Genomic DNA, 18,075 nt, shown 5'->3' on the forward strand with positions numbered 1-18,075 from the left:
AGAAGATGAGCAGATACAGAGAGCACACAATGAATAGACACAGAGAGCAGGGAGCGAGTGCAAACAACAGAGGGAGGAAAGAGAGAAATAAATAAATAAAATAAATCTTTTTTAAAAAGAGAGATTCAATACTCGTACACACAAAGGACATAATAGATCTAATAATATTTTGGATCCACTGGACTAAATCAAATATATTCTTAAATAATTTTACTTGCTTCTTTTTACTTTTTACACATCTGGTCCACATTATGGTTCACTTGGACAGTATAGATCTAGCCACATGCAGCTTGAACAACCCGTGACACCGACTCGCCATGTCCCAAGGCAAGCATTACATCCTGGAATAGCGCTGACTCTCTTTAAAGTACCCCTTGTCCTAGTTTGATACCAGCCTCTCCAGATACTCAGAGGGATTAGCATCCTCATCATTAAAAGACCTAGAGGCGGGGCCCAACATTTCAGCTGTGTATGCACGTAAGCAAATATCAGAGGAGTCTCTCAAAATCTCCCATCAATACTTCACCCTCATAGTTCTTGAAGGGCTAAATTGAATCATTCCTTCCCAAAGGACAATTCTTGATTCTAACCTGCTATCATTTACTACCCACAACTCTTGAAGTGCCTACCACAGTAGTTGCAAGAATCATTGAAAAGTTTTTTGCATTTTTTTTTTACTTTTTGTCAATATAATGAGGACATGGGGAATGGGAGGGTAAGTGATAAGTCTACTCTTGTGCAAAACAAAGTGTCATCTTATCCAAACAAATATTTCTACATAGAGGTGATGTCTGTGGCACCAGAAGTTAGTAACTTGTTTTCGTTTCTTGCAGAAAATGATGCTTCAGAACACACACTGGAAAGTTACAGATCCAGGTCAAATAATGAGGAAACATCATCTCAAGAGAAAAATTGCCCAAGTACGTATGTGACGGAGCCTACGATTTGAAAAATGGGGGTCATTAATTTATCACCTTTAAGGAAGACAGTAAAAAGCAAAGTTTAAAAGGTTGATTTTTTGCATACATAAGGAAGCGTGTCTTAAAAAACAAAAAGTAGCACCTAAGTTCATATAGCTGAAGTTAGGCCTCCCTGGGGAGCTATCTCCCCGCCTCCACTGTCACAAACAGGCCGCGTCCCTGGACTCAGGGCTCCTCCAGGGTGTGTCACATTCCACTTTTATCAACGAAGCATTTCCCACACTGGAGCGTCACTTTTGGTATTTTTGAATCACTTACTACAATTCTCCTTTCAGTGGTGCGTAATTGCACTGACTCTACCTCTATCCCCAGATCCTACCAGAGGGCCTGGCACAAATTGTTTGATAAATTTATAGTGAATGAATGAATACCATGCTGAACTAACTCAAGCAGAAATGTCTCAGGCCTTTTGAATGACGTCATTTCAATTCCTCAAGCAAAATATGTAAAGAAAAATGTAAAGGATCCAAAGGGGAAGGAGATTGTGAGTGTGTGTGTGTTGTGTGTCCTTGAAAAAGATCCAGCAGGCAGAAGTCAGTCCTATAGTAAAGCAGCAATCTTATATCCTCTCTTTCATTTCCTGCATGCAAACTAGGTTATTCCACCTGCCAGGAGTTGCAATAAATGTGTGAGCTTTGCCTCTGCTTTCTATTGGTGTGATGGATGTTTTGGTAGAAAAGCAGGGAGCTTGTCTTTACACCACCTGTGCCCTTTTCTGTTTGTTTTGACCTAGGAGAGTGTGAAATGGAAAGAAAGAATAGATGTACTAGCAGGGAGAGTCGACTGTGTGAAAACGGGGAGGGGAAAATGTGTGTAAGTTTTATGAAGTCAGTTGTGTTGGCAACACGCATTTCTTTAACATCGATCACATACTCAATTGGCAAAGAGAATGATGTCAGTATAATAAGTGGAGTTCTTTGTATGCCACTTTTCCTAGGCAAGGGAAACCAAAACAGTGGGTGGAGAATCATAACCTTTGGCAGGAAAGGAAAAAGCCCTCAGATCCGTCCCTAAATAAGCAGAAGCCCTGGAAGTTAAAGTGTGAGAAAATTAAAAAGGAGCACCTGCACCCAGAGCCACTCCAGAAGCTCCAAGTTTCTTTCCCCCATAAACTGTGTCATTTTTACTCTGCAATTTTGCTAACAGCATTTTTTTTTCAGTAACACCTATGTTTTTTTATGGCAGAAATGTCTGTATATTATATTCCAGGTTTACCAGTATATTGTTTACGTAGCAAGACTTTTTAAACGTTAGAATTTAACAATGCGTTCAGACAATTGATATGTGCCCGTGCATTTTAGATTCGATTACATAAGCCATCAACCTATGGACCTAAAAACAGGATGCCCAATAAAAGTGTTCCGAAGAAGTGGGTGCAATTGAGCTCAAAATAAATATTCATCTCGAACGTGTTTTTCTTTCAGCTTCGCACCCTAAGAGCTGCATGAACTACATCACTCGGTTGTACGCGGAAGCAAGAACAAAAAGGAAGGGAAGTGCGCCAGATTCCAAATTGAAAGAAGAGCACGCTGCTATACCAGAGAGCATCGTGTAGTGCTCCGTGCAAGAGAAAATACAATTTGGGGGCAGCGACATGGGCACCTCAGTGGAGCAGCCTGGGGGAAGGAGCGTAATTACCTTGACAAGAAAAATATGCTCCATGCAATGCAAGAGAGCGCCCTCTGGTGGAATCTGACCCAGAGTCAGAGCAGCAAACAAGGACTGAGACCAGACTAAGTTTCGTCGCTAAAAAAAGAATATAATAACCCTATTATGCTTGACACTACTTCAGAGCAGAAGGATTCCACTAAGTCTTGTGGATTGGGGTCAGTGTAACCCGTTAACATCTTACCGCAAAAGGGACAGGATTTTTGAGATGCTAGGCTCTAGTGGGACTACATTTTAAAAAAAACAACATTTTAATCTTTCCTTCTGGTCTCCAAATAAACATTATGATTTTTTTAAAAAAAGACATAAAGAAGATCTCTGACTTCAAGGAAGTTACTTTCAAGATGGCCTTGAAGATGTAGCCAGTTCCTGCCATGTCAGGGAGAAGTGCTACACACCAGAGTTCTTTGGGCATGAATGTCCAGGATCCAAGAGCCAGCTCCCGGTGGACCCAAACATCAGGCTTTGTTGCCAAATCACATGATCAAGTTTTTATCTGGATACTCCATTGCAAAAACCTGAACAAAAGAAAATAATGAGTTTAATTTACTGATTCTTGACCCAATGAGTACTTTTTAAAAATTATTTAATTAAAAGATCAGACTACATATTTGTTTTTCTAGTGGTTGTGTTCCAAATTGTATTTCCTGCTTTCACTTTCACTGCTTTAGGCCTTTTATTTTTCTTATCAGTCTATTTAAGGTATAGCAAACTCAGGCATTTCTGTGAAGATTATCTCATCGTTTGGCTCTGAATAAACCAATCATATCTCCCCCAGTGGATGATGGTGATAGAAGCAACACATCGTGAATGTACATAACACAAGTGAATTATATAGCTGAATGTGGTCAAAATGGGAGATTTTAGGTTGTGTATATGTTACTAAAATAAAAAATTCTAAAGGAGATATAAAAATAATAACAAGGCCCCCCATCACCCCACCTCTACCACTCCCCACTCCCCACTCCCCATGCACACACACAGTTTGTGATTTGTGTCTAAGCCCTGATTCAGCTGTCCTGATTTTTTTTGTTTTTGAGGATAATTTTTACACAATCAGAAAATTACAGAAAGCTGTAAAGGTCTGTACAGGGCATTTTTCTCCCTGAGCCATTTGAGAGTAAACTGACATTAATACTTTAATTAATTAATTTCATTACTTAAAGCATTTACAGGAGAGTAAATACTCTCCTATAAAACTGCAATATGACCGTTGAAATCAGGAAATCCACACTGCTCTCTTTCTACTAACACAGTCCTCAGACTCCATTCCAGTTTCTCCTACTGTCCCAAAAGATAGAGTTCAGAAGGTTTCATTTTAGTTACTCAGTTTGGAAGACTTTCTCAGTCTTTCCTTTACTTTAATGACCTTGACAGTTTAAATATCTCAGGCCAGTTATTTCGCAGGCTGTGCCTCAGTGTGGGTTTGTTTGATGTTTTGAGAACAAATTGTTCAGGAAGAGAGGGGACGTGACTGGGTGACATGAAGGGAATCAGATGTCCTGATTCCTAACAGAGTTGTAAAGTGTAAAGACTTCAAGACTGGGCCTGTCATTGAGAGTTTTGCATCAGCTTTGAGACGGAAGTCATTCAACAAGCCATTCGTATTCTGAAAACAATCTAGAGGAAAGACACTTCCACTTTAGAGACGGTGTTTGTCATGGTTGATTAAACCTTGCTACAGGTTAGTGCTGCTTTGAGTCTGTGTTCCCAAGTAAACGCTCACAGAGGATGATCGCTGTGACTGCTTCCAGGGCTCGAGTTCCTTCTACTCAAGCGACCAAAATAATGTGCCAGCGTTACAGTGCTGTGCAAAGCAGATACAAGCAAACTTCGCCAGTTGTCAGAATCGCTGGAGAGGATTTCAGAAACAGAGAGGTTTGTCCTGAGACACTGGTCTCAAAAGATCTGAGGTGGAAATTTGGAATCTACATTTTTTTAAAAGCTCCCCTAAGTGATTCCAAAAAGATTGCGGAACCCTGATGTAGCCCAAACCAAAAGTTTCCAAAGCATAACTGAATTAGAAATGTTCTCTAAAGGGGACATTCAATAATTTGACTTAAAAGACAAAATCCAGAGACATATCTCCAATCCTGGGAAATTATTTTAAACCCACTTTTCATACACAAATGGCTATTTGTCCTTAATTGCTAAAGAGGATTTCCCAGGACCCCTCAAAGCTGTCTAGGACTTAGTAATCTTCCATCAGAGCATCTCTAGAGTCTTTAATTTGTTTTTGTTTCTGTTTTTAGTCCAAAAATATTAAGTGAAATTATAGTCTCCCAGAGGTAGAAGGGCCTTATGTGTAGTCTAATCCTACCTGATGTCAAACGATATTCCAAAACAAAGCCAAAAACCTACTGTGGACAAAGAACATCCAACTTGCACAGAACTAGCCCAGGGCCCTTTCTCAGTCGGCATTTTGGCAAATAGCAGAGGGAAGAGAGGAAAAAGAAAGCTAAACCTTCGTTGAGCCCCTGCTACAAGCCAGACACTTTCCCTGTGGAATCTAATTTAATCATCACCACAGCCTCAAAGGTGGGTGTTAGGTGCACATTTGACACATCTGAGATGCTTAAAGCTCCGCAGAATGACCTGGGAGACCACCAAGATTCCATAACCAGCAAAGGCTGTGTGTAGTTTGGTAATTCTCATAAATTCCAAAAATAGATATTGGATTTTGTTTGTAATCTGATCTGTTCTTCTGAGCATATTAGATTGTATTAGATTCAGAGGTTTTACTTTTAGTTGATTAAATCAAGATTAGGGCAACTTAGTTTGATTCCCTGCTCCACCCCCACTTGTGGGCTAATATAAGCAGATGTGCAGTCAAAGACGGGGAAGTAAATACATGGAGAAGGAGAACCCAGAGGAATAGACAGCTCCACAGACACGGCAGAGGCCGTGGAAGAGAGATGAGCCTGACAGAGATGAGCTGACCTTGTGAAGAGAACAGAGTAGCTGAGCCCGGAAAGAAGTGAGCCCCAGGGAGAGAGACCAGCCTTTTTGCCAGCCTACAGCTGAGGCTGGAAGAAGCTGGGACATGCAGCCTCAAGAGGCAGGAGGAAGGCTGAACCCTCGCAGACATCACCCACCATCTTGTGTCAACACGTGGCAACAGACTTTGGGTGAGAGAGTACTTCTTATGGCACCTTGAGTTGGACTCTTTAGGGCCTGGTCACTGTAAGCTTCTACCCCAAATAAATACCCTTTACAAAAGCCAACCGATTTCTGATGCTTTGCACCAGCACCCTTTTGGCTAATACAGGGTGTAAGCATAGAGCCCAGATTCTGATCCAGGACGGTCCAGCACCAGTGTCCTTCTACTGCTATATTCTGATGAATCAAGGGGGACATTTAAGTGAATTGAGATATTGGGTAGCTGTGCCGGATCGCTTTCATTTGCCCCTCCACACCCACCACCCTCTTTCACCCAGGTGGGTGCTCTGGGTGGCAGACACTTGGGCTACATCAATATGCCCTAACCACTGGGCCAATTTCCCCTGTCACCCTTTTTGTTGCATCACCTTGCTAAGTCAGCTCTCCACGGTGCTTGCGGGCCAGAGGCTTTCCATGGTGCTTGCAGGCCTGGCAGCACTCCACAGTGTGCATGCAGGTAAGCCTGCCTTCACAAGGAGGCCCCAGAATGCGAACCCAGGGCCTCCCATATGGTAGACCGGAGCCCAACTGATTGAACCACAGCTGCTTCCCCTGCTGCATATGTATATTTTTTAAATTTTTTGAAGTATATCACTCATACATAAACAATAAGTGTATAATAATAGTTGTGCACTTACAAAACAAACATATAGGGAAGCGAACTTGGCCCAGTGGTTAGGGCGTCCGTCTACCACATGGGAGGTCCGCGGTTCAAACCCCGGGCCTCCTTGACCCATGTGGAGCTGGCCCATGCGCAGTGCTGATGCGCGCAAGGAGTGCCCTGCCACACAGGGGTGTCCCCCGCATAGGGGAGCCCCACGTGCAAGGAGTGCGCCCCGTAAGGAGAGCCGCCCAGCGCGAAAGAAAGCGCAGCCTGCCCAGGAATAGTGCCACACACACGGAGAGGTGACACAGCAAGATGACGCAACAGAAAGAGACACAGATTCCCAGTGCCGCTGACAACAACAGAAGCGGACAAAGAAGACGCAGCAAATAGACACAGAGAACAGAAAACCGGGGTGGGGGGTAAGGGGAGAAAAATAAAGAAATAAATAAATCTTTAAAAAAACCCATAAAATCATAAAAAATTAAAAAAACATATATAATATATTTATATATAATACAGGACTCATCATAACTCCCCTAACGCCAATAACTTGCATTGTTGTTAAACCTTTTTAATTAATGATTAAAGAGCATTGTCAAAATATTACTACTAAACAAAGTATTTTCCCCCAACCAATCCTATTATTATCTTTATATCATTTATATATGAACATACATAAACAATTAAGTGTGAGGTAAAAGTTGTGAACTTAAACAAAGCAAACATGTATAACATCATATACATCAACCCTCCACCAACACCTTGCATTGTCATGAGACTTTTGTTACAAACTATGAAAGAATATTGTCAAAATCTTACTACTAATCATAGTTCTTATCTTACATTTGGTGTGCTTTTCCCCCAAACCACCCTATTGTTATTTTTTAAATATATATTTTATGACAGAAGTTGTAAACTTAAAAACGATCATGCACATGTTCAGAATTCCCAAACAACACCCCTCCATCAACACACCACAATGTGGTATGTCATTTGCTACAGATAAAATAATATCATCTGATTGTTACCCCGTCCTTAGTTGTACATTTGACTCACATCTGCCTCAGTACATCTTTTGCATAGATGCAAGAATATTACATTATTACTACTAACCATACTCCATAGGTCACTCCAGTTGTATTTTTCCCATGCTTCTCCACATTCCCAAAACCCTGCAGTAGTGATATACACATTTTTTCTAGCTAACAAAGGACACTCTTGCATCTGTACCATCAACCACAATTCTCATCCACCTCTTGTTTTACTGTGCTATCTACTTCCTAGATTATTCTCTAGCATTCCGTCAATTGGCATTTACATCCTAGACTACCATTTTCAGTCACATCCCCATTTATAAACTAGCTGTTACTCACTGTGTGTTACCTCCACTCTATACATTTCCACAATTTTACAGTAAAGCTAATTAAAACTTCTATTTACAGTAAACATCAGTAGTCCACCCAGTCCTCCTCTTATCTCCTTTAAGAATCCACCACCTACCACCAGGTTTGAAGATATTTTCCAATAATTTCTTCTAGAAGTTTTATGGTTCTTGCTTTTATTTTTAGTTTTTTTGTTTTTCTTTTGAGTTAATTTTTGGATAAGGTGTGAGATAGGAGTGCTCTTTCCTTCTTTTAGCTATGGATGTCCAATTCTTTCAGCACCTTTTGTTGAATGGATTGTTCTGCCCGAGCTGTGTGAGTTTGACAGGCTAGTCAAAAATTACTTGACCATACTTGTGAGGGTCTGTTTCTGAACCATAAATTTGGTTCCATTGGTCTATCGTGTCTGTCTTTAGGCTAGTACCATGCTGTATTTACCACTAAAGGTAGGTATTATGATTCAAAGTCTGGAGATGAGGGTTCACTTTTCCTTTTTATGATGCTTCTGGCTATTCAGGACTCCTTACCCTTCCAAATAAATTTAATGATTGTGTTTTCAATGTTTTCTTTAATGCTGGTGGAAATTTTATCAGGATTGCATTAAATCTGTATATCAATTTGAGTAAAATTGACATCTTAATGATATTTAGTTTTCCAATCCATGAGCATGGAATGTTCTTCCAGTTATTTAGGCCTTTTTTGATTTGTTTTAACATTGAGTTGCAGTTGTCTGAATACAAATGCTTTACGTCATTGTTTAAGTTTATTACTGACTATGTGAGTTTTATCTATCATGTTTTATTTTCACCACTCTTTTAACACTTTTAGTTACTTTTATTGACATAAACTTTATTTCTATACTCTCTTCCAGGCCCCTCTCTCCTGTCTTTTCTTTTCAGGCTCTAGCACACCCTTTAGTATTTCCTGAAAATCTGGTCTCTTGCTTAGAAATTCTGTTTCTGTTTTATCTGTGAATAATTCTAATTTCACCCTCATTTTTTAAAGACAGTCTTGCTGGATATAAGATACTTGGCTGAAAGTTTTTCTCCTGTAGTATCGTAAATATATCAGACCTCTCTCTTTTTGCCTCCATGGTTTCTGGTTAGAAATCAGCACTTTATCTTATTGGATATCCCTTATATGTTATGCATTGCTTTTCTTTTGCTGCTCTCAGAATTCTCTCTTTATCTTTGGCCTTTGACATTCTGATGAGTATGTGTCTTGGAGTTGGTCCATTTGGGTTTTTTCAGATTTGAATATATTGTACTTCTTGGACAGGGATATCTATGTCCTTCAATAGGGTTGGGAAATTTTCTACCTTTATTTCTTCAAATATTCCTTCTGCCCCTTTTCCCTTCTCTTCTCCTTCTGGGACACCCATGACAGGTATGTTTGCACACCTTTTGCTGTCATTTAGTTCCCTGAGACCTTGTTCAATTTTTTCTATTCTTTTCTTCATTTGTTCTTTTGTATGTTCACTTTCAGAGGTTATTTCCTCAAGTTCACCAATCCTTTCTTCTGTCTCCTCAAATCTGCTATTATATGATTCCAATGTTTTCATTTATTGCACATTTCATTCCCATAAGATCTGCTATTTTTCTGTGTATGTTTTCAAATTCTTCTTTGTGCTCATCCAATGTTTTCTCTTTTTTTTTAAGATTTATTTATATCTATCTCTCTCCCCTTCCCTACCCTCACCCCGCCCCCCCCCAGTTGTCTGCTCTCTGTGTTCATTTGCTGTGTGTTCTTCTGTGTCTGCTTATATACCTGTCAACAGCACCAGGAATCTGTGTCTCTTTTTGTTGCGTCATCTTGCTGTGTCAGTTCTCCGTGTGTGCGGCACCAAGCCTAGGCAGGCTGCACTTTTTTTTTCACGCTGGGTGGCTCTCCTTACGGGGCACACTCCTTGAGCATGGGGCTCCCCTACGCAGGGGACACCCCTGCATGGCATGGCACTCCTTGCGTGCATCAGCACTGAGCATGGGCCAGCTCATCACATGGGTCAGGAGGCCCTGGGTTTGAACCCTGGACCTCCCATGTGGTAGGTGGATGCACTATCCATTGAGCCAAATCCGATTCCCTCCACGGTCTTCTTAATATCCTTAATCTCTTTAGTCATCTCATTGAATTTACTAAGGAGATTTGTTTGAACACCTATGATAAGTTGTCTTAACTCCTTTATGTCATCTGGAGGCTTATCTTGTTCCTTTAACTGGGCCATAGCTTCCTGTTTCTTGGTGTAGATTTTAATTTTTTGTTGATATCTTCGCATCTGGCTTACTAGAGTATTTTTTCTGGGTGCAGTTTTTCTCTTTTGTTTAAGGCTTCCTATCCTTTCTCCCTTGCTGGTTGTGCAGTAGGAGCCAAGCATGTAGTTGGTGCCGTGAACTGTGGAGGCTCAAGCTGCCCTCATTGTGCCAGGGACCAATGAAGCTTCTTCCAACTTTCTCCTTTGCCAGGGGTAGGGACAGAGTCATAGCTGTGTGGAATAATCCAAGTGCAGGCCTAGACAGTAGTTGCCCAGAGAGACTGATGGAGCGTCACATCCCTTTCTTCCCTGCCTGGGGAGGGGATGGAGCTGCAGGTGTGGGCAGCAATCTGTGCAGTGCAGGTCCAAGATGACCACAATTGCCCTGGTAGACTTCTCACTTTCAGTCTATGCCAGCCAAAGCTCCCTGCAGTTACCTGTACAGGTTGGTGCAGGGCTCCTCAGCCTCCTCCCTGCCAGAGGCAGGGCTGAAGCCTAGGGCTGCAGGTTGATCTGCATGAAAGATACTGGTTCCAGCCAAACTGACACTGAGAGTTTCAGTCAGCCCAGCTTCCCCTCAGGCTGGGGGGTGGAGTCAGAATGGCAGCTACTGGCCTCTTTCTGACTTGGGCTGGTTCTCACCCCAGCGGTTCCCAGGGTTATCTCTTAGCCAGCCAAGTCTCCCAATCTGTAGCCCAAATCTACAGCCAACCATCTCCTTCTCCCGTTTGTGGGAAGTGGAGCTTCCAATCACATGCAGAATAGCTCCTGGGGCAGCTCATGCCACCAGAGTAAGATAACCAGCCTCCGCGGCTTGGCTGGCAATTTCCTGGAGAGGCTGGCGCAGATGGGCTTCCTCCCTGCTGGAGGTGGGCTGGGGCTTAGGCTAGACTGGCAATCTGACCTGGATGGGAAGAAGCCAGTCCCCACCAGCTCTGGGATCCTCCGTCCACCCTGCTTCCCCTCGTGCCAGGTGTGGAGTTAAGATGGCAGCTCCCGGCCTCTTTCTAACCTGGACAGCCTCAAACCTTAGCTGTTCTCAGGATCATACTGTAGCCCACTGAGTTTCCTCATCAGTAGCTGAAGTTGGTGCCCAACCGTCTCTTCCTCCCCCATTTAGGGGAAGGGGAGCTTTCGATTCCAGCCGCAGAACAGCTCCCGAGGCAGCTTGTGCCTCTGGTGGAGGATGGGCACCGGTCTCTGGGGCGTGGAGCCTCTACTCAAGAGTCTTCTCTGCAGACGGGCAGTCTCCTCCTTCCACTCCCCCAAGGAAGTTGCAGGACGCTCTTCTGGTCTCCTGGAGCCTCCAAACAGGTGCTTCAGCTACTCCAGAGAGCTCTGGGTGTTTGCTAACTGCCCTGTAGCAGGAGCTGACTCTAGGGGCGCCTTACTGGGCTGCCATCTTGCTGGTTCTCTGCTGCATATGTTTTTAAACTTCCATAATAAAATATATATATTTTTAAGGAAGAAGCCAAGGAACAAAAAAGAAAAGAAAAGGGCTACCACTGATAATTTACTAATTTGTACTCCCAGGAGCCAAGCCTCAGGAATCCTTTTACCCTAAAACCTGACTCTAGCAAGACGAAACAACCCTCCCCAGTCTGGACTCCTCCTGTGCTTGGCTCCTCCTTCTAGAATGGTGTTAATTACTTATATTTCTTTGTACTGGGCTGTCTGCAAAAACACATGTGTTGATGGAGTGGGTTCTTGTTCAACCACAGGAAAGAACTCAAGAACCGAACTAGGCAGCAAGATGGTTGAAGGAAGGAAAGCCCGAGCAAGTGGGCGGGAAGCACACAGGAGCCTCCCCGGGAGCAAGGCAGGGAGAGCTGCCTCCAGCGGTTGTCAGTTGCCATCTTTTTTCCTTTCTTTAAAATATTTTTTTAAATTTATTTTTAAAAGATACATAGACCACAGAAAACGTTACATTAAAAAAATATAGGGGATTCCCACATGCCCCACTGCCCACAGACCCCACTTCCCCACATCAACAACTTCTTTCCCTAGTGTGATATGGTCATTGCAATTGATGAATACATTTTGGAGCATTGCCACACAGCATGGATGACAGTGTAAATTGTAGTTTACACTCTCTCCCACTCCATTCGGTAGGTTATGGCAGGATATATAATGTCCTGCATCTGTTCTGCAATATCATTCAGGACAACTCCACCTTATAAGTTATTGGGCAAGGGGCGGTTTACTGGATAAGTTGAACATTTGTTTCTATCTCTTGCAAGCAGGTAGCTTTCTCTGGAAACCTCGTAACCTGTTGTTGGCTGCTGGGGTCTCTGACTCTCCACCTTCCCCAGGTTTCTAGACATGAGATCCTCCACGTGCCCCTGGTTGCCTATTCTCCTACTTCATATGCTTATTACAGCTTCAGTCCTCTAAAATTCTCAAGGCTGACTCATTCCAAATTTTAAAAATTTTGGAAGGTTGAGGGTTTGTCCCTTGAAATTCTTAAACCTTAAAATTTGTTTGGATAAAAATCTTTCCAAAATATCTTACATGATTTTTACCATTCTGATCACTATTCATTAACCTGATCTACCCTATATTTGATTTTTCTAAAAAATTTATTTAACCCCCCCTTGCGGCTTGCTTGCTGTCTGCTCTCTGTGTCCACTCGCTGCGTGTTCTTCTGCGTCTGCTTGTCTCCCTTTGTTGCATCATCTTGCTGTACCCACTCTCTGTGGTGCACGGGCCTTCAGCTCTCCACAGCGCGTGGGCCAGCTTGCCTCCACAAAGAGGCCCTGGGAAGCAAACCCAGGGCCTCCTATATGATAGATGGGAGCCCATTCCATTGAGCCACATCCACTTCCCCCTATATTTGATTTTGAAAATTAATCCTGAGGAAAATTAACCCCTGTAATTTTCACAGGGGTCTATGCTGAATGACCCCAGGTTGACTTGAGTTTTGTTTGTTGTTGTTTGACCCCTGTTCTTTTGGTGCTATTTCTGTCCCTTTCTTTGCTGGTACTGTCCCTTCTCTTGCCCTCAGAGTGCCCTCGCCTGACCATTTCTAATTTGCTGCTTCTAATTTTACGTATGTGCAAAGGACCCAGACAACTTTAACTTGTTAGAGTTATAATCCGAGCACACTTGCTGGTTAGCCAGGACAATTTCAGTGTACATCTATTGTTCTGGTGTAATTATTAATAACATCCTTTTAAAAATTATTCTAGAAAGTCTACTGGGTTTTAAGGATAAATTATCTGATCATTCAAGTTATGTGTCAAAGAAGAGCATATGTCTTTCAAAGGGCCTGATGAGCTACCGTTACCTAACGCCCCCACCCCCCCCCCCCACCCCAGCACTCAAGGTAAGGATATTGTGAACTTTTCCAGCACTTATTGATTGTCTGTTATGTGCTGTGTGCAACGCTAGTCCTTGCTGTCGGGGAGCTTACAGGGCAGTAAGGAGGTGAGAGAAACATACACAGGCAATCACAATACAATGCTGCACATGCATATGCATAAAAATAGACACAGGAGCTTGAAATGGGGCCACAACCCAAGGACCATCATCCCACCACCGAGTTTCTCAACCTCAGCACTGCTGAGACTTTACACCAGATGATTTTTCCGTTATGGGGGTTGTCCTGTGCATCCCTGGCCACTCCCCACTAGGTGGCAGTAGCACTCCCCCAAGTCCTCACAGTAAACAGTGTCTCCTGATATTACCAAACGTCTCCTGGGGGCACAGCTGCCCCAGGTTGGGAACCATTCTAATCCAAGGGCCAGAGGACAGCATTGGGGACTGTCCAATATTCGTCCTGGAGCTGCGGATGCTACACTAGTCCTTGTAGGCTGAGTGGGAAATGGGATAGGGGAAGGGACTTTGCGAGCGGAGCACAAGTCAAGAATAAGGGGAGTAAAATAGGGTCCAAGGAATTGAAGGGGTGGATGGGGGGAGGGTTTAGGGGGTAGAGAAGGAGTAAAATCAGTTCAGAATTACTAACCTCTGTGTTTTGGCTGTACTTTGACTGGTTTTTCTCATTCTTTGCATTTGGGTTAGTAGAGGCTAGGGTTGACAGCTGAATTCTGAATAGATATATACAAAAGCACTGGGCAACCCCTGTGAAGTGTTATTCATATGTAAATCAGCACTACTATTACCATCACGGCAGCTAAAACCAGTGCACTCTACGGCTTTTTGTCTGTAGGCACCCTACAACCCCTAAGAATTCTGACGGGAGTATACCAGCCCAGCTTATTAAACCATGGTCTCTCAGCTTTAAACACAGGCGGAACCAGCTCTGCAAACGTCACTTCTCCTCTGTCAACTCGCTCCTTGCTAGGGGCTGCCCATAGGGGCACTCAAGGGAAGCGGCTTTCTGTTTGCCTCCTCTTCCTCTCAGCATTGCCCTGTGTGTTTTCACCCCAGTGGCTTCTCTTTGTTCCTGTAGCTGCAGCTGATTCCAGTTTTCCCAGTATTTCCAGAACCTGCTTCACCACACCTTTTCAAAGACACCCGCACCTGCTGGCTGGGATATCCTCCTGGGAGGTCTGAGTTCCTTCTCCAAGTTTCTAAATGTTAATAATTCCCCCAGATCTAGGAGTGGTTGCTGCTTCCCGCAGTGAACTTGTGTCCGATTTTTTTTGGGGGGGGGGGGGAGGGGAGCTTACAGCTAATAAATCAAGTTAAATTATTTCTGCTAAAATAACTGGCAAGTTTTCTGGACCTGACTGTCACCCATGATTAGTCATGGTTACTGTCACTCCAAGTAAGAACATTCAGGGGAGTGGATGTGGCTCAAGCAGTTGAGCACCTGCTTCCCACACGGGAGTCCCTGGTTTGGTCCTTGGTAACTCCTAAAAACAAATAAACGAACAACAAGGAAAAAAAAAAAAAAAAAAAACAACTTAGGGGAGCCCTTGTGGCTCAGTGGTTGAGTACTGGCTTCCCACATAAGAGGTCTTGAGCTCAGTTCCAGTCTTGGTAACAATCATCATCATCATCACCATCATCATCATCAGAACAGCTATTGCATTGGAGGAAGGAGCAAAATCACGTTCAGGCCATTCCCACTTCTGCATGTCTGGTCTCTCCAAGTAGCTGAGGGACTGACAGACTCCTGAAGCATTTATGGACCATTAATTTTCAGAAAAGCAGAATGACACCTTTTCTGGATAAGAGAGAAAGCGCTCGAAGATTCTGAAAACACTCTGAATTTCCACTGGTGGAAAGGGTGGGCAAGTCCGAGCTGATTCTGTAATGTTCTCTGGGCGCCACTAGGGGGTGCTTGGAGCTCGTAGGCCTGTGGAGCAGTTCTGATGTTAATTTGCGTAATAGGCTGGACAAAACAGCTCCGATGCTTTCAGCTACTGTGCTTTCATTTCTTCAACAAGCATTGTGGTCTGATTGTGCACTTATTGACAAGGTCACTGCTGTCCAAAAAGTTAAAAAAAAATCTAATGGAAGAGAGAAATATATAAATAACTGCATTAGTTTCCTGGAGTCCCGGAAACAAATGACCACAAATTGGGTGGCTTAAAACTGAAGTTGGAATCAAGGCAGCAGGGCCAGGCTCCCTCCGAAGGCTCCCGGGAAGGAATCTTCCTGATCTCTTCCAGCTTCTGGTGGCCCCAGGTGGCTCCTGGCCGGTGGCAGCGTCACTCTGTTCTCTGCCTCCATCTTCACATGACCTTCACCTCTCTGTGTCTCTTCTTTCTCTCGTAAGGACAATAGTCACTGGATTTAGGACCATCTTAAACCCACAATGATCTCATTTCAAGATCCTTGAGTAATTAGATCTGCAAAGACCCTATTTCCAGATAAGGCCACATTCTGAACTCCAGGTGGACATGAATTTGGGGAGGACACCACTCAACCCACTGTAATAACTCTAATAAGAAGTAGAATAAAAAATGCCCAAATGGGTAGCAAGAGCATTTTCCAATTCTTTGTTTCCTACCATTAATGAGGCAACCGGTATTGAAGCCTTCTTGCATGAGCTTGTTATGTGCTCTGTGTCCATTCGCTGCGCGCTCTTCTGTGTTTTTACTTGTCCCCCTTGTTGCTGGGTCGCCTTGCTGAGTCGGCTCTGCCCAGTGCTTGCGGGCCCGGTGGCTCTCCGCAGCATGCGGGCGATCCTGCCTGCACAAGGAGGCCCTGGAACGCGAACCCAGGGCCTCCCATATGGTAGATGGGAGCCCAACTGATTGAGCCACAGCTGCTTCCCTACCTGTGGTTTTTAATATCATTTTAAGGAGAACATAATTCCCAGTACTTCCTTTCCTTACTTTTTTTTTTAAGATTTATTTATTTATTTATTTCTCTCCCCTTCCCCCCCACTTCCCCCCTCCCCCACCCTGGTTCTCTGTTCTGTGTCTATCTGCTGCGTGTTCTTTGTCCGCTTCTGTTGTCAGCGGCACGGGAATCTGTGTCTCCTTTTGTTGCGTCATCTTGTTGTGTCAGCTCTCCGCGTGTGCAGCACCACTCCTGGGCAAGCTGCATTTTCTTTCGCACTGGGTGGCTTTCCTTATGGGGCGCATCCCTTGCACGTGGGGCTCCCCTACACAGGGGACACCCCTGCATAGCAGGGCACTCCTTGCGCACATCAGCACTGCGCATGGGCCAGCTCCACACGGGTCAAGGAGGCCCGGGGTTTGAACCGCGGACCTCCCATGTGGTAGACGGACGCCCTAACCACTGGGCCAAGTCCGCTTCCCTCCTTACTCTTTTTTTAACCTTTTTAAATAGTGAAATATACTACACTTATATAAATGTATACCTTAATGGATTGTTATAAAATGAACATCAATGTAACCACCATTATGGTCAGGGAATACAATCTCAAAAGTGCTCTTTCCCCCAACCTCCACCCTGTCTGCCAGAGCAGAACTCTAGCCTAACCTTATTTTTTTTTAAGATTTAAAAAAAAATTTTTTTAATTTATTTCTCTCCCCGTCCCCCGTCCCCTTCCCCCCACCCCCTGCCCCAGTTGTCTGTTCTCTGTGTCTATTTGCTGCATCTTCTTCTTTGTCCGCTTCTGTTGTTGTCAGCGGCACGGGAATCTGTGTTTTCTTTTTTTGTTGCATTACCTCTCCGTGTGTGCAGTGCCACTCCTGGGCAGGCTGCACTTTCTTTCGCGCTGGGCGGCTCTCCTTACGGGCGCACTCCTTGCGCGTGGGGCTCCCCTACAGGGGGGAAACCCCTGCGTGGCAGGGCACTCCTTGCGCGCATCAGCACTGCTCATGGGCCAGCTCCACACGGGTCAAGGAGGCCTGGGGGGTTGAACCACGGACCTCCCACGTAGTAGACGGATGCCCTAACCACTGGGCCAAGTCCCTCCTAGCCTAACCTTTAGGGGAATCCCTACTTTGCTTTTTTTTTCATAGCTTTCACCACTAAGGAGGCACCCATAAATACAGTGCAATTTAATTTTACCTCCTTTAATTTTTATATACAAAAAGACCACACATGTAGGGAGCAGGGCATATGGGAATCCCTTATATTTTTATGTAACATTTGTTACCTAAATATCTTTTTTTTAAATAAAAATGTATTTTTAAAAAAACAGACCATATTTATGTTTCTAATTGGCTGTTTCCTCTCAATGTTATGTTTTTAAGTTGCTTCCATGTTGTTGCCCGTAGAAATAGTTCATCCATTTTCACTATTGTATAGTGTGCTGGTATATGGTATACTGTGATTTAATTATAACCAGTTTATTGTTGCTGGACATTTCAGTTATTTCCAGTTTAAGTGCATGTAAGCACACACTTCTTCAGGTGAATAATTAAACGTGAAATCATTGGCTCATAGGGTACAGTTATCTTCCACTCTACTAGCTAATGTACCCATCATCTATTCTACTAGCTAAGACCAAACCCTTTTCCAAAGTGGTGGCACCAGATTCTCCCACCTGCTGTATGAGGATCTTAGACTCATGTGCCTCCCACACTTGGCACTGTCAGACCTTTTAATTTATGCCCATCTGGTAAGTAGTATAGAGTGGTATCCACTGAGGTTTTAATTTGCCCTCTTCTGATTATTAATGGATTAAGCACGCTTTCATTAACA

At 43.7% G+C, this 18,075-nt stretch overlaps 1 protein-coding gene across 1 annotated transcript in view; it reads left to right on the forward strand.

Annotated features, from left to right (window-relative positions):
* The window catches only part of CRTAM (cytotoxic and regulatory T cell molecule), a 31,242-nt gene extending 27,986 nt beyond the window's left edge, over positions 1-3,256 (forward strand). Inside the window, exons 9-10 of the mRNA XM_004459533.5 lie at positions 834-920; positions 2,405-3,256. Of these exons, the coding sequence (XP_004459590.2) occupies positions 834-920; positions 2,405-2,535 (218 nt within the window). The 3' untranslated portion in view covers positions 2,536-3,256. The remainder of the gene's footprint in view (positions 1-833; positions 921-2,404) is intronic.
* Positions 3,257-18,075: the final 14,819 nt, after the last annotated feature.

Source organism: Dasypus novemcinctus, chromosome 27, assembly GCF_030445035.2.
Source record: "Dasypus novemcinctus isolate mDasNov1 chromosome 27, mDasNov1.1.hap2, whole genome shotgun sequence".
NCBI classification, from domain to species: domain Eukaryota; kingdom Metazoa; phylum Chordata; class Mammalia; order Cingulata; family Dasypodidae; genus Dasypus; species Dasypus novemcinctus.